General features: G+C 49.2%; 1 protein-coding gene across 1 annotated transcript in view; it reads right to left on the minus strand.

Moving 5' to 3' along the window:
• Window positions 1-17,263, minus strand: part of AHDC1 (AT-hook DNA binding motif containing 1) — a 194,991-nt gene that overhangs the window by 23,224 nt on the left and 154,504 nt on the right. The window contains exon 2 of the mRNA XM_044434869.1: window positions 11,798-11,966. Coding sequence (XP_044290804.1) covers window positions 11,798-11,966 — 169 coding nt within the window. The remainder of the gene's footprint in view (window positions 1-11,797; window positions 11,967-17,263) is intronic.

A 17,263-nucleotide genomic window follows, 5' to 3' on the forward strand; every position in this document is an offset into this window, starting at 1 on the left:
GGGGGGGGGGGGGGGGGGGGGGGGGGGGGGGGGGGGGGGGGAATGGACCTTACATAGACTGGCCAGTCAGTTGCAGATTAACAGGCCTACATTAAACTGAGGCGCTGCGTACACATGAGCAAAGGCGGCGCTGGGTGCAGCAAAGAGCGAAGCCAGAGGCCCAGCGGGCAGCGACAACAAAAAGCACACATTTGCAAATAATAATTTGCATATGCTCTAACGTTTCTGTGCATGCGCATGTGTGCCTGTAAAGGACCCCGTCTCTTAAGAGCGCCTCTATTTGTAGAAAGATTTATGTGCAGGGGAGAGGCATGGATTAATCCAGGAGGATCAGATGCACGGTTCTCGGGGCCCCTGCGCCTTCTTTCAGTAAGCGCCAGCGGACAGCGGGGTGACAGGATGCACGTTTCTCAGAGATTCAGAGCTCCAAATGAAAGAGCCAGGATTCAGTCTTAACGGGTCATCTCTGAACAATGCCTCTGCTCACGAGGCAGGATGTGTTTATGTGCATATACAGGCATGGTCAGCATATGATCTGGGAGATCTCCGGGATATATGCCCACCTGTGGCTCTGCCTCAAGAGCTGGTTTTGCCTGGCATGCGCAGGCTGGCTGAGAGAATGAGCTCTAACACAAAAACCCAGCAAGGCAGGAGAAGAGATCCAGTCGAGCCTGCTGCCTGACCTCTAGCTTTCGTGGTTTCATTCTGTATGGAGGGGCACCCCATTTTTGTACCTGGGGGTTTTGGCGTGGAAGTAGCTTTGGCTGCCCGGTATGCTGACCTGTCCTGGGAGCGCATGTCCCCTCGGGCTCCTGGATGTCTTGGTGGATCCCGATACCAGAGACCGTGCAATCCTTCTGGGAGAGGTGGCGGAGTTCCACTCCTGCTTGGACGACTAGTTCCAGAAGGAGGCACTTGGGGGATACTGCTTGGCCCCCAGGGCTTTCCAGTATGGAGCTCCTCGGGGACTGTTCTCGTCCCACACAGTCCGAACAAAAAAGTGCTGAGTGGGGCCATCCCGGGTTTTGGGGTGGGTTGTCATCAGTACGCCGATGACAGGCGGCTCTTTTTCCCCTTTCCAGCTCCAGCACGGGAGGCTGTGGATGCGCTCAGCTGGCGCCTGGCTGCAGCAGTGGGTGGAGAGGGCGAACAACTGCAGCACAGTCCAGAGGAGACTGAGGTGCTGCGAGTGGGAGGATCTTTGGACTAGATGGAGGGAATTCGGTCTGTTCTGGATGGGGTCACACTCCCCTTGAAGGAGCAGGTGTGCACCTTGAGGCTCAGGTGGCCACAGTGGCGTGGAGTGGCAAGTGGAGAGTTTCTTCTAACTTCAGCTGGTGGCCCAGCTATACTCACATCTGGATATGGATAGCCTGGTTTTGGCAACCTATGCTATGGTGATCTAGATTATAGCAATGCCCTCCTTGTTGGGCTCTCTTGAAGCTTGTGGAAATGCAGCAGCCAGACTAATAACAGGGAACAGAAGGTCTGACTCCATTACGCCGATTCTGGTCTGCTTTCATGGGCTGCCTGAATGCTTCTGAGCATGGGTTTCCTTTTGGGGTTGCCTGTGGTTAACAATTATTATTATACCATCTATAGCAATCAGAGCTGTAATTATTATAGCAACTTATTGTTTTATTAATGTACTGTTGTTCTTACTGTATTTTACTGTAATCCTCCCAAAGAGCCCAGGGGAAGTATGTAAATGTTAAAAATAAATAATAAACAATCCATGACTCGTTGGTACGGCCAGGTTCAGACAACATGATAACCTATGTTTGAACAACTCATGCATTGCTGACAACCTATACCTAACTCTTGCGCATGGGTATTATATTGCCTGAATCCAATCACTGTGTTGCCTGAATCCAGTTGATTGGCTTGGTTAAGCATAGACAGAAGAGATGCTGCTTACATCAGGCCAGGTCGGCAGGTCTAGCCCAGTATTACCTTCTGCAACAGGTTGTACTGAATTATCAACTCATCAGCCCTGGGCACCATGATCAATGATTAAGAATGAGAGGAACTGTAGTCCAGAACATCTGGAAGGCACCAGGTTGGATGTAACCTTTCCCAACACATGTGGCACCTCCTACTTTTGAATGGAGGCTGAAGGAATTCAAGGCAAAGCTCTACTGTTGAGTAACGCGCCCTTGGCAACTTGATATAATGCCTTAATTTCCAGTTTGAAAGTGTCCTGTGCAAACAGAAACATTGGTCAATCTGGCCCTGGTGGTAGTTCCAGGCAGTTTTTCCATCATCCATGGGCTGAGCCTTCTTTAAAACATTTTAATTGATTTTCAAATTCATTATAGCAGCAACCCATAACAAACAATATAACTCATTTCATTGTTGGTGAGCAAATCATATGGTCCTATAAAATATTGCTAGCTCATCCATTTCTAGCTGGACGTGCTGGGGGCCGGAACCTGGGGCTGGCGATATGCAAAGCGGGTGCTGAACTCGTCCTTCCCCAGAGTCAGGGATAAATAACAGTTTATTGCGGTGCTACAGTAAACAAAACAGTAAACTTCTGAGTGAATCAAAACACACACTTAAAAACCTTACTGTTTTATAGCAGATTATTTTATGTAACATTCTGACCCCCACCCCCCTACCCCACACACAATCCCCCGTCCCAGTTAAGGCTGGCATCTTGAGTTCTTACGGAAGTTATGAATAAAAACAGGTGATATTGATAAAATGCACATATCACCACAAGATGCGTAATGTGTTCCTTTAATTGCAGGGCAGTTGGAGTCCCTGAGAGTTTAGTTCTCCTTTCCTCACATTTCTGACCTGTCCTTAAATATGGTAAGGCATGACATCCTGCATCTGTGCCACCCCCTTGTAAGATTTATAGGAGAAACCCAAGGGCAGCCATTCTTATCCCTCGGCCTCTCTATACTTAGAGGAGCAGATAATCTATATACCTGCCAACGCCTCTACAAGTGCAGACACCCACAGCGGGATGCCTTGCCACGGAAACCTCTTTTCTGCTTGGAGGAAATAGCCACCTCCTTATACTGAATCAGACCATCAGTCAGGCCAGTATGACTGACACTGACTGGCAGCTGCTGCCTGGTGGGATTCTTTACCTAGCCTTCTCTGGAGATACCAGGAATTGACAAGAGGACCTTCTCATGCAAAAGACTGAGTCCCTCCCTGAAGTTATGGTCCCTCCCTTGCACCATGAAACAGCTTCACAACTCCACATTTAGACACACAGATACCACTGGCATCGGAGTAATGCAAGGTTGTTTTTCCCCCTTTGCTAGGTTTAGATCAGTTGCACGAGGAGTAAATGGCAAGAGTTGCATGAGAAGTGAATCAGAACTCACGCTTCTGATGGCGCGCAGAGGCTACAAGCGTCAGTGGCCATCAAGTATTGCAACTTTCACAGACCGCTCAACCACTCTACATACGTGGGTTTGCCACGGACTTTTCCATGTAGCTTTGCAAAAATAGTTTTGCAGTCTTTAACGCAGCAAGTCATGGTTATACATCTGTCCTTCATTGTAACTTGAAATGTTTCTCCATAAATGTTTCCCCCATAAAACATTTGGGGAAATGCTGGGAGATGGAAAAGGTGTGTTGGCAAAGTCATTTTCACTAGCCAATAGGTGCTATTCATGGTGGACTTTTCTGCAGTCCAAACTCACCATTCTGGAAACATGAAGAAACTCTTATTCCCAACCAGGAAGAAGCTGAATTGTATTGAACTGAACTGAGCACAGTGTGAATACTGTCAAACTATTCCCAGTGTCTTAAAATGTTAGGTTTTTCTTCTTCCTGAAATAAGCAACGTGTGTGTTTTTCCATGTACATTTCTGCAGTGCTCATGCAGAAAAAGCTGGTGCATCATATGAGCAAAAAGATATTAGAAATATTAGGATGGTGCTCAACTCTGTTACTTTTTCATCTGACTCAGGTGCGGCACTGGATGTTTTGAACTGTGGCCTGGGCTTGATAATGGATTGGATGAGGGCCAATAAACTGGAGCTCAATCCAGATAAGACGGTGATACTGTTGGTAAGGGGATCCTGTGTCCAGATGGGTGACAACATGCCTCTCCTGGACGGGATCGCACTCCCCTTAAAGCACAAGGTTTGTGGCTTGGAGGGTGGGCAGTGGCTCCTGGACCCTGAATGATCCCTGGAATTCCGGAGGATTTGGTGGCCAGGAGCACCTTATATCAGCCAGGTCTGGTCTACCAGCTATGGCCCTACCTGGACCTGCAGAACTTAGCAATGATTATTCATGTCCTGGTAATCTCTCATCTGGATTCTTGCAATGCTCTGTACATGAGGCTTCCTTTGAAGATGGTCCAGAAACCTCCGTTGGTCCAGAACAGGGCAGCAAGGTTGCTGATGAGGGCTGGCAGAAACAATCATGCAACGCCAGTCCTCCACCTTCTGCACTGGTTACCAATTGAAATCCAGGCCCAATTCAAAGTGTTAACGCTTGTGGTTATAGCCCTAAATGGCTTGGGACCAGGGTATCTAAAGGTGCATCTGTTCCCATATGTGCTTAGCCACCACTCAGACCATCATCTGAGATTCTTCTCATGGAGCCCCCTCCTCAGGAAATAAGGACCGTGGCTACAAGAAGGGCCTTCTCAGCAGTGGCACCCAACTCTGGAACCAGCTCCCCAGACAGCTTCACCTGGTGCCCTCTCTGTAGGCTTTTTGGAGCCAGCCAAAGACCTTTTTATTTTCCCAGTATTTTAACTGCTAGAATGATTCTAATTTTTTAATATCTTATATCTGGTTTACAATCTGCTATTGTGCTTTGGAAGCTGTCCTTGTGGAACCGTGAAATTGTATAATGGCGTTGGCTTTGGATTGTTGGTTTGTTAAATTTTATTGTCATATTGTTATGTTAATGATATTTTTATTGTATATTTTTAAACTTTGTAACCTGCTTAAGGGAGCCTTGTTGGCTGATATGGTGGGATAAAAACCCAATAAATAAGCAGCGCATTTTCTTCACCTTTCCAGAGTGAGCTTCCCCACATTCGCACTCTAGTAGATAAATGTACATGTCACCAATTTCAGTGCTGATTAATTATTACTTTTGCCCCTCTCCCCATATTTTAGGCAGGTTACCTGTCCTTCCTTTAGAGCACTGTTTGTATGTTTATGCAATCAAACCTCTATTTAAGGCTCAAATTTTTAAAGGATTTTTTTTTTTACATTTAGCCTGTATGCGGTGGCTCTTTTTAATTGCTTTTCTAGATGTTTAACTCATTATGTTTTCATTGGTTTTAATGTGTTTTACTCTGGTAATATATTTTATGCATTGTAAGCCACCTAGGAAGGCCTTGACAATTATAGGCAGCCTATAAATACGTGTTAATAAATAAATCAATTGTAGGTGTTTTTAAAATAGCAGAACAGGAAGGAGATGCGTTCGCAACGTGACCGGCATTGGCCAATCCTCGCTGCACACGGCCTGTTCTTCACCTGAGCTGGCAAAAATATGTTTTGTTGAAGCTGAACTGCGTCAGGTGCATTTCCAGAAAGGTCCCGCTGCTCATGTAATGTTTCATCTTTATGCACCCCGCATTTTAAAGGCACTAGCCCTGTGCATGCCCTTGTAAAATGATTTAACCCTGTTGCCCAAGTAAAGGCAGCTTACCTTAAAACCTCAATGAGTGGAATGAGGAACATTTCAGCTTTCATTTTTAACAAGGCATGTTTCCAGCCTAGACTCCCGACTGGCGGGTCAAGATCCCACCAGATTTGAAATCAGGCATGGTTCCCCAGGAACCTCATTTAATGAGTTCAGGTATTTATACTTTACTCTGTGTATCACACAGCTAACAGCATATATTTTAAACTCCTCTTCCTTTGTGTGCTTCTATCAATTCTATTATTTGTTAAGAAGCGAACAGAACAAAAACACTCGGGGGAAAAGCCACTAGTCCAACGTGTTGCAGGGACTTTCTGTAGGCAGGCTAAGCGCCGTGCGCGTCTCAGAGGCTGGCCCTGAAGTGCTGCAGAGGAACCTCCTGGGCTGCAGAACGCGACACAGAGCACCCGAGCAACATTCCGGCTGGGCAGCCTCACGCGGTGGGCGCCTTCGGAGGGTCCAGGGGCCCATTTCTGCATGCCGCCCACCTCTGCTCTTAGCTCTTGTTCCGGCAGGGCTAGGTCGGCTCGGGAACACCCGTGGTCTGGTGGACCACGTGCGCTGGGAGTGCCTGCGTCGCTGACAGGAGTTCAGGGACTCGGATACCTGAGAACGCATTAGAAATCGCATTGGCCTCAGCGACAGAAGCCCTGCCTGGAAAAGCCCAGCCTCGCCACGCCTCTCCAGTGAGACTTGCTGCACCCCACGGGAGTGACTTGCGTGCCTTTCCACCAGCCAGCCGCCCCCTGCCAGCCCCAGCCCCAGCCCCTTCCGGGCCTCGGTCAACGCCAGCTTTCCTCCAGCTGCGGCTGCTCATCCGCTCACCCAGCAGGTGCCTCTCCCACTGCTTAGGCCTTCGCCTTCTTACCACCCCGAGGGCTTTCCTTCCTCTTGGAACTTGTTGTCCCCAAGACGCAGGGAGGCAGTGCTGCGAAGACAAAGCTGCCATTGCATGACTGCTTCCCCCGATGGGCACTCCCCCCAGAGCCGCTTTCCCCAGTCCAGCGCTGTCTGGATGGGTCAGACTACGATGCCCATCACCCACAACCATGCTGCCTGGAGGTGACTGGAACTCTCGTCTGTGGACACACCTTGTCACAACATGCGCCCTGAAACTGGCCATTTGAGAAAAAGAAAATGCGACTTGTTGTATCCAAGTTGAACATAGAAGGATTTAGCCAGCTTGCGGAAGGAAGGTCTCTCAGTGGCTTCTCTGCTGGCTTTTCTATCACACCTGCAGTGCCATCGTCACAACTAAGATGGCAGCCAATGAGAACAGGAGGTACCTTTCACTGTCATGCCTTGTCTGAGACCTTCCCAAGAGCCGCTGACCGTGCCTGGGACAGATTTATCCATTTCCTTATTTAAAACATTTCTATGCCATCCTTTGCATAGCCACAGGACAGCTCACAACAGCATATCCTCAGATGGACCTTTCATGCAATCCCAACCCTAACAAACGCTTACATTTCACACCAACCTGTGTGCTTTTTGAAATCTTTTCACGAAGCCTTGGACTAAAACAGCGAACTGTGCATCTCAACAGATCCCAATATTCCACCGTGCTGCAACATGACCAAGCATGGACAACCCCACATGGAGTTATGCCAATGAGCCATGCCAATGATGGTCCTCCACAGCCTGGCAGAGATGGGGACGGTCACCTGCAACTGAGAGCAGACTGAGACCCCATCCCAACAGGGCAGTGTCCTTCAGGCTGGTGCCCTCCAGGTATGCTAAGCGACACTGGCTTCCATGGGAAAGTGCTTCCCTTTCCCAGTTGAGCTGTATGTGGGAACGGTGGCCAACTGGAACAGAACAAGTTGAAGAACACTGTTAATAGTGACTACCACCTCCTTGTGCATCTCTTGTGGCCCTTGACAGAAAGACTTGTCACCCCCGGCTTTACACTGTGATTTCCCATCACCGTATATGTATATGGGGAAGGAGAGAAGAAAACACTCCAGAAAACCAAAACCAAGCATAATTTGTAACTCTTTCAACAGAGATTTAAGCTTGGACTTCAAAATGTAGGGTCAGTGCAGCGTTATATGCTAAGATAATGAACTACACAGTTGGGCAGTCTCAAGTATACGGCTCAGTTTAATAAACAGGAAGCTCTAGATCAAAGGCAAGGAACTGTGTATTGTTAGGTTCAAACATCCATCAGCCCAAGCAGCATGCCCAGTGGTCAAGGAGTTACAGACAGATGCAACGGCCACTGGTTCCCCATTCCCTCATTCGATAAACCCCTGTTCTCCTGGCCTCTGCACTCCTCAGCCATAATAGGAAATAGTACTTCTTTCTCAGCCTGATCTATGGGAAGAGAAACTTCCAAGCCACACAGAACTCCTCTGGGGGCAGGATGAGAGAAAGATGTGACAAATAAGCAGAGTGACCAAGGGCCTGCCTTACAGGGTTGTAAGGGTGAAATGCTTGGGTGTATTTCAGGAGAGCACTACAATCAATAGAAGCTTTATTAGTTGCTGTAATTAGGTAATGAACTCCCAAAGAGCACAACTCTCACATTCATACTAAAGAACTGTTCTAAATCCTGGCCCAGAAGAAAATCTCACACTGGATTTTCCTGCTTAAAAACTACATTGGAGGTGTGAGGAGCAATACCTGGAAAACGGAAACCACCATGCTGGATGCAGGCTTGCATGCCATTTCCCTAAGAAATGCGGCAACAGCAGAGAGAGGCTCAGTGGCCTGTTTCTCCCACCTCTCCCTGGAACTGTCACATCGCTCAGAGAGAGATCACCACTGTTGCCCTGCGGAAGGAATGCAGCCAAGCCCCGACAAAAGCCACTATGTGGACAAACCCCAAGGCTCCAGTCTGGTGGGAAAGCGCCCCAGACTTGCAGGCTGTGCTTAAGGAAGCAGAGGTAATTCTGGAACCTTCTCTGGAAAAACAAGCAAGGGGAGAAGGTCCTTTCCCTTGGGAACAAGCCAGCTCAGCTCAGCGCAACAGTGCATCCCCCTGCTCAGCATTTTAAAGAGTTTGCAACATACATTGTTTTACTTTTATCACCGCTTTCTGCATTTCACAGTTTCAGCTTTGCATGTTACTAGTCTAAGCTCAGGAAAAGCAGGATATCATTTTCCTAAAATTAAAACAATCCAATATATCACATGTACCAATCGCCAGCACATTCTCTGAGTGCCAGCCCTCAGGTAGCTGTAGCCACAACATCCATGCTTCAATAGGGATGTATGAAGTTTTTGTTTCAGTTCGGAAATCATCAGAACCTGTTCCATTCACAACCCTGAATGCAAACTGGAACACATTGCTCAGGAGAAGCTTTAACATATCTGAAGGTGTGATCGTGCTCAAAATTGTGTTGCTGTTTTTAATGCACACTTTAAAATGCTCTTGGAAAATCCGAAAACATACATTTTCACACTTAAGCCAAAGGATCAAAACTGTGCATCTCCTAAAACATTTTCTCCATTCAAAATACACACCTTTCTTGTTCAAATGAAAGGGAAAATGAAAGGCATCATGAACTTTGAACTGGAGAGAACTTTGAACTGGAGAGAGGCTAGAACGTCCCAGATTCTTCTACTCGGGCGATGACCGAGGAGGAGCTATGAGCCGGGTTGGGGACATTTCAAGGCTGGTTTTTTCCCTGAGTGGGGGAGTGAAATGGGAAAATGGGAGTAAGGAGGGGATGAAATAGAGTATCCTAGAAAAGAGCATGTCTGGCTGCCTGTGTTTGCCCATGAGGCAACGTTTTGTTGTAGGTGCCACTTATAGGATACAACCGAGTGAAAAGCTGGTCTAGATCAACTCAACAAGAACACCTTGGGCCTAGAAAGTGATACGGATGTTTTTAAAATCCCAGTTAAGATGCATGGATAAATGGCCAGTTATATTTTTGTTTCTCATTGTACCTAACTTATTTGGATTGCTTGTCGTATTTGCGATTTTACTGTAACAATAACTTGTTTCGCATCTATTGGCACAACTCAGCTGCCGTTAAGGGCATCCTGAAGTCCTGCTGATTTCTGCGTGGGATCTTAGCACGTGCTCCCCTTTTCTCTGGTGCCACGACTGGAGCTCTGAAAAATGCTTAACTTTGGCTAGATCACGCCCACCATTTCTCAGATGTAACCCCACCCACAAGCCTCGGAAAGGGGGCGATTCAAAACATTTGTTGATGCGAAGACAGATGCATCTGTTGGAAGGTATTAGAACATAATTCAGCTCGTCAATTCATGCTCTCTGCGTGTTGGAGGGGGACACATTAATACCTTTGATCCCCACATGCCACACTCATGAAACCCTGGGCTGCAGAGCTGGTGGGGGGACCCACCGGTAAGTGCAATGCGCAAGCATCCTTTGGCGTTGCAAGCCTCCTTTGAGCACCAGGGTGCCTGCTTTGGGAAGTGCCTCATCTGGGTTTTGGGAGGCAGGCAGCCCAAGCTCTTTCCAAAGGCTGCATACTCCCCCTTCCCCCCTAAACATCTTTCACATGTTATTTCAAAGAGGCCCAGGCCTCTCCTCCCCCCTCCCTGCCTTGGCACCGAAACCTTTCCATTGCTAGCCCCAGCCAGCGCGGCACAGCCCCTCCCTCCCTCCCTCCCTCCCTCCCTTGCCGTGCTGCTCGGAGGGCTCCACATCGCAGAAAGCCGCTGCAGGAAGTGACCTCAGTCCTCTGGCAGGCCCGGCCCGGCTGCGTTGCACCTACAGGACCCATCTGCTCCCCTCCACCCGTCCCCACTGCCTGCAAAGGATCGTCGCCCTCCGGCCCCCTGCGTCCACTCAGAGCCCCCCTTTCGTTCCACTCTGGGGGCTGCTCCCCCACCAGCCTACCGCTCCCTCCCCATCTGCCCCCAAGCTTCCTGACACTGTCCAGCAAGCATTCAGAAGGAAGGGATCCAATGTCCGCCGCAGACCTGGCTTTCCTCCTGACTTTCCCTGCACTCCCACCCCGTTCCTGTGAGAACACTCCTCCCTTCCCTTCTCCCCCCACCCGCTGTTTCCAGGCAACTCTTGGCCAGATGTGGAGTGAGAAGGGTCAGGAAAGCTGCAGTGCACAGCAGGGACCCGCAGAACCCTGGAGAGCAGCAGGGAGGGAGGGGAGCTGGTGGAAACAAGAGCCAGTGTGTGCGCACTCTCCCCCCCATGCATTTCCTCCCCTGACCCCCCCTCCCCGCCATACTTCTGTCAAACGGGGCCAAAGACAGCAGGGTGGAACGACTGGCTCCTTGGAGGACTGTGGCTGGGGTGGTGCGTGTGTGTGTGTTTCACAGCTGCACTGCACAAAGGCAGGAGACTGGGTCCTGCGGGGTTTTGAGAATCCTCTGAGCCTTTGCTTGCTTTCTCAAAAGCTAAACAAACAGGACACTAGTCCTTAGGCAGCCAAGTTATACCAGAAGCCATGGGTGATGGAATCCCGTAACAGAAATGCCATGAACAAGGCAGAGACAGGGCTTCCAGGCGCCTGTGGACAGGGGGTCCCGTGCCCTGCATAACTCTTTGGCTCTCAGCTAGTGGAAATGCGAATTAGCAAAAGAACAGTAGAAATATGCAACCACTCCAGAATTTCATGTTTAGTGCGAAATTTAGCAGGTGCCCTGTACTGCATTTTAAATATAGAATGGTTCCCTGCTTGGGATCAGTACTGGGAGATCCCTGCCTGATACCTCGTCTGTTCAAAAACCCATCTCCTTCCTCCACTGAGATTAGCTGGTCTTCTCAAACATGCAGGTGACAGACAGACAGGCAGACAGAGGGCCAAATACTGAGGGACTGAATATACAGAACTACAACACAGCAGGTGGGGGAATCCCACCTTTGACTGCATCCTCCATGTTTTAGAAAAATACAACTCCCTGCAGACAGAACAGTAGTGTGGTAGGCACTGATGTACTGGTTTCCCATGTGCAGGAAACGCTGGTTTGTTGTTTAACGTGGGAAAAGGCCATTCAGATCTGCAGTCTGGAAGTGCCGGAGTCTCTTCCACCCTTCCAGCCTGCTGCCTGCCTGCACCAAGCTCAAGTCTGGGCCTTCTCCACCAACCCAGCATTCTCCCCTTCTTGCTTTGTCCTCTCCTGCCTGACCCAAGCATAGGGTAGGTTCAGAAATGGAGCACAGGCTCTCATGCCCACGGGATAAGGCAGGACTTTGCCGGGCCCCCTGCCTGCCCCTTACCTGGGACGCCCGTGCTTGCAGTGCAGGTTCACCCTGAAGTTCCTCTCAGCACCATCCACCTCACTGTTGGGCTGCCGCAGCCCCGGGCCCTGGCTGCGTGGGAACCATTCGGCCGGCGGGTTGGCTCCGTTTTCCAGTCCAACGGGCTGGCAGGCGATGGCGCTCCCATCTGTTAAAGGGAAGCACACAGACCTGAGTGTGTGAAGCAGGGAGAGCATGCAAAGAAGGGAGAAGACCGAGGAGGTTTGACGAAGCGGGGAATGTTGCTCGCTTGCGAAGGGTCCGACCGTGCCCTGCCTGTGGTTGTGCGTGTGCGTGGGGGGGGCGGGGGGTGTTGGAGCTGCAGGCAGCGCTGAGGGCCGGGAAAGGGCCAGGTGGAAGGGCCGCAGCATTTCCCCCTCTCCATAGCCATGTGCTCTAATCTTACAGGCCTTTAGAAAGGCTCCTGCTGCCTTCATTTCCTGGTCAAGATAGAGGGCCGGGGCTGGGAAAGGTGTGTTGACGCCACCACTAAGTGCAGAAAGGCATTTCCCGAGCTGCACCCTAAACACCACCGCCACCAAATGGCCAGTTTGTCTTGGGGGTTCTCTGCAAGTGTGCGTGGTGCAGATACAGAGAGCAACACACAACTTCATGGCTGGCCAGCTCTGCAGCTGTGCTCCTCTCCACCCCACGGGCCACCTCCCTGACTCCGAAAGCCATTTGTGCCGGGGAGGCAACCCAGAGGTGAGAGGCTCCTGCGTCTTGTCCAAGGCTCAATGGTTCCTGCTCAAGGTCACCGAAAAGAATGGAAAGGGGGCTGGCTTTGCACTGGAGCAGATGTCCCGGTTCCTGGAGCAGGCAGCTCCACCCTTGCCCTGTGGGTCAGATGCCTGCGTGCAGCCCTGACAGACAAACAACTGTCTGTGCATCCCTCCGCATGCCAGGCCTGGCTGTCACTCATCCGATCCGCCTCATCTGCAGCCCAAGCTCTCTCGGCCTTGCCTCCCTTGTCTGCCTCCCCTCCCCTTTCCCTTTCCCCATTTTGTCCATCTCATCATAGCCCTGCAGGGGGATCAGCCAAACTCTATTAGCTACAGTCGTCCTGCTGTCTGGAGCTGTGTGTGTGAGAGAGAAACTCTCTGTGTATTCATGTATGGGAGGGGAGGGGAGAGCATTCATGCACCGTGCAAGGTACCTGCGGTTCAGGAATCAAATGCTAGCACATGTGTCTGTGCAACTTTAGTTGCATGCCTGTTGGGTTCCTGCTATTTTGCTGGCATTAATTTGGGTAGCCATTCACCAAACCAGCCACGCAACTCCAGCTCATTCAATTTCACAACTACCCAGCGAGGTAGACCGGGCCTCACCAATGAGCAGGCCAAACCCCAAGTGAATTTAGCACCATGCTGTTAACTGTACGAGATATTAAAGCGCAGTGTGAATTTTCAAGGTCAGATTTGCACAAGCAGGAAAAGACAGGTGTTCCCAGTAAACACAAGAGGGCCAAAAATTCAAGATTTGTTGTGATATCCTTTCTCCTGGTTTTTTCTTGCACTGCCCCAGCTTTGCCTGGTTGTGTGTGTTTCATTTGACTTGATTGCTCTAGCAACTTTATGGCTGGTGCCAACTTTATTATACAGGAGGAGAGTCTACGAATGAATACAATGGATGAATTGGGAATAAGGAAGCCAAGGGGTGCAAAAGTCCCATCTACCATGAACTTACTGGGAAACACTGGCTATGTTCACATGGAGCAAAAAGACTGGATTCCAGGGATGCAGCCTGTTCACTCCTGCTTGGCTTTTTTGGGAGTAGGAAACACAAAGCCATGGCCCACGTGCCCCCTTGTTCTTCTTAGGGGTCCCCACCACCGCAACACCACTGCTTTTCAGTCGCAGGGCATGCAAGGAGCTTCTGCAAGTGAGATTTTTATATCTGAAGTCATGCCTTTTCCAGACACCTTGTTTCAAACAGATAATGTGACTTTTTACTGCTACAGTGCTGCTGAAATTTGGTGATAATTGGTTGGTGCGGCCCTCAGTGGGTTCTGGGGTACAGCAATTGGCCCCAGACCCATAGTAATTGCCTAGTACTGCACTAAATGAAGCCAGAATCGAAAGGTTACATTGGGTTGTTCACATGTAACAGTGGCAGATTGTGGTTAATTAACTTTGTGCTGGGCACGTTCAACCCCTAACTGAGTTGATCAGCAGTTGCAACATGATGATCACACTCAGACACTATAGGTTAATCATGGTTTAACAAACACACAGTTTAACTGAACTACTCATTACTTCATTTAGACATTTCATAACAACTCCTGATCAGCCTGATCATTCAAAATGGCCACAGAAGACCCTCAGCATGCACACAGCAAACCATGGTTTAATTAACCCACAATTTGCCACTGTTACATGAGAACTGAGTCACTGAACTGGTTCGCATATGACAACCCAGCACATAGACTGAATACGTGTTGTCACTGAATCACAGATGAGGGAGAGACCCTGTTTAACATGAGTTGTGGACCACAAGCAACACACCATGGATTCTCTTCAACACAGGTTTGTTTTCTTCAAAGCAGGGACCCTGGCTTGTTGCAGGATCCTGTGCATTATAGAATATTAAACCAGGCTCTGTTCTTGCTTACAAATCCTAGCTAGTCTGGGAGTGTCAAGCCTAGATTTCTGGTTCAAATGACACTGTATGCTTTCCTTCTTTTGCTCTTTCTTCCTAGGGTAAGCTACAAAAGTTACAAGTTGTACAATACACGAAAACATCCCACATTAAAGCCACATTACAGCAGATAAGTAGCATCATACAACAAACACGTCAGCCTAAACCAATAAGAATTTATATCAAAACGTAAGCAAATCTTTCTAGAGAATTCTACGGGAGGCATCTAAGGTTGGTATTGCCCTTTAAAGTCCTGAACGGTTTCAACCCAGTCTGTGACGGTCTCCTTCTGTTGTACCTGCTCAGACCATTATGTCATTTTGGGGCACTCCTTTGGGTGGCTACTAGAGGCCTTTCCTGGTTGCGGCATCCTGCTTACGGAACGAACTTCCCATTGTTATCTTTTTGGCACGAGGAGGAAAACAGCCTTCTTTTCATCAAGCATTCTAGATACCTATTTCTAGTTTTGCATGGCTGTTTTAACTATTACTTGGCAGTCTGTTCGATACAGTATTTTATTCTGTCTTTCTTTCTTTTGGGGGTGGGGGAGTATTTTAACTACCTGTATTTCAGTCTTTTAGTTGTTCAGAGCCAGTGTGGTGTAGTGGTTAAGAGCGTGGGACTGGGACTCAGACGGTCTGGGTTCTAGTCCCCGCTCGGCCATGGAGCCAGCTTGTTTGCCTTCATCCAGCCCCAGACCACCTCCGGACATCCATACAGGAGTGCCACAGCTTCCATGGGATCAGGGCATAGATCTGAGAGGTAAGAGCTGAGTATCAACCACAGACTGATGCCACTCCAGCCCACCCACCTGGAGGATTCCTCCCAGTGGCTTCATGGGTACCCTAAACAGTGCAGAAACAAGATGGAACCCTGCGGCACCCCAAAGACCACCGGGGAGGGGATGTCCTGCATCAGGGACTGGGAACATTCTTCTGGAAAGGACCCGAGCCACTGTGCCTCCCAGTCCCAATCCAGCTAGGAGGCCCAGGAGGATACTGATGGTATCAAAAGCCTCGGAGAGGTCCAAGAGAATTAGCACAGTTGCCCTCCTCACATCAATGCCTTACTGGGACAACCAAGTCTCCCTCTGTCCCATACCCAGCCCAAAAGCCAGACTGGAATGGATCTGGACAACCAGTATCTGCTAAAGTTGTCAAGCAGACAGACTTTAGCGGAGACTGGTTAGTTTAGCAGTTTGCCTCAGCAGGCAGAGCCAAGGGCCTGCAAGAACCGCCACCCCGGATTCTCTGCAGCATGGATGGCCCTCTGCTCCCTGCCACCACGGCCACGCTCCCCCATCTGTGATATGGGAGAACACACCACTGGCCTCTCTCGAAGGAAAAGCAATCTAACAGTGACTTGTGGTCCCTTAATGATTAACCGCTCAGTGTAGAAAGAGGTGTTTATGTCTAGGCAAGCTTATTTCCCCATGGGGAGGGGGCAATTGTGGTTTGCTCTCTTCCTTCTCCTTTTAGAATCAGCACCTAAAGCCAATGATTTACAAAAATCAAATTAATCAGCTCCCAAATTAAACAATCGAACTTATCCAAGAAATTCTCCAGCTATTTCAGTATCATGTTAAGGCTTTCCTTTTTGGCCAAGACTTGTGATTGAGGCACACTTGTTATGAGAATAAATGGAAAAAACAAACAAGCAAATTTCCCATACCTACAACTGCTGAGAGTTGATTTCGTTAGTTCTGGTTTTTACTTCGAATTTTTTAAAAGCACTCCCCCCCCCCCCCCTTTTTTTTCCCCCCTTTTTCCTAAAAAGGGCCCAAGGCCGCTTACATCATTCCCCCCCCCCATCTTATCCCCACAACAACAACCCTGTGAGGTAGGTTGGGCTGAGAGTCTGTGACTGGCCCAAAGTCACCCAGTTGGTTCCATGGCCGAGCGGGGACTAGAACCCAGATCGCCTGAGTCCCAGTCCCAGTCCCATGCTCTTAACCACTACACCACACTGGCTCTCTTTTGTGTAGTATTATGTTTTTAAGTTGTGATTATGGGCTACAATGGACCCCATGTGAGGCCAAAAGGTGGGATAAATATTATTTTATAAATAAGCAAGATAAAATATTGACCAAGCATGCTCTAATGAGATGTAAAAGGGCCTCTTCTCCTTCCTTAGTGCACTGTTCCCAGAGCCTGGTTTAGCACAACCCGACAGTTGCTCTTTCATCAGAACCAGCAAGCCACAGTTTGTGATGACCCTCCAAGCTTAGATCCAAAACCCCTGCTTCGTGATGTGAATTTGGGCAGGTATGTTTCTTCTCAAACCAGGGTCAGGCGGTGGATAATCATTGCAAAGAAGAGATGCTCTGGGCTGATTTGCCTACTTCAGGGGGACGGACCCCGGTCGACTCCAGTTCTTCCAGCTCAGGCCCATTCAGGTCCTTGACCCTTGGCTGAGTCAAGGTCCCCAGAAGGCCATGGACCCTTTCCCCTTGCACTCCAGCCCCGACTGTTTGGTGGATCCTGTATTTCGAATGTTTCAGAATGGTTGAAATCCTTCTCATAGACGAAATTACTGGTAGGAGAAGGACTGAGTTAAAATATACTGGGATTTCTGGCCATGTCCTTTTGCCTGGGACCCAACTCACTACTGGCATGTGGCCCCCCAGGACTTTTCTAAGACTGAATTCGGCCTTTGGGTTGAAAGAGGTGCAACACTCTGCCTTCGTGTAAAACCAGGTTCCGGCATTCTATGTGAACAAGCCCTTTGTGAGCTCAGAGTCTGAAGTCTGGTCTTGAAACAAATACCACATGTCTCCTAGACAGCAAGAGGCAGCTTCCAAGTATCCAC

The sequence above is a fragment of the Varanus komodoensis genome, unplaced genomic scaffold (genome assembly GCF_004798865.1).
Source record: "Varanus komodoensis strain SLA01 unplaced genomic scaffold, ASM479886v1 scaffold29_1, whole genome shotgun sequence".
Lineage (NCBI taxonomy): Eukaryota > Metazoa > Chordata > Lepidosauria > Squamata > Varanidae > Varanus > Varanus komodoensis.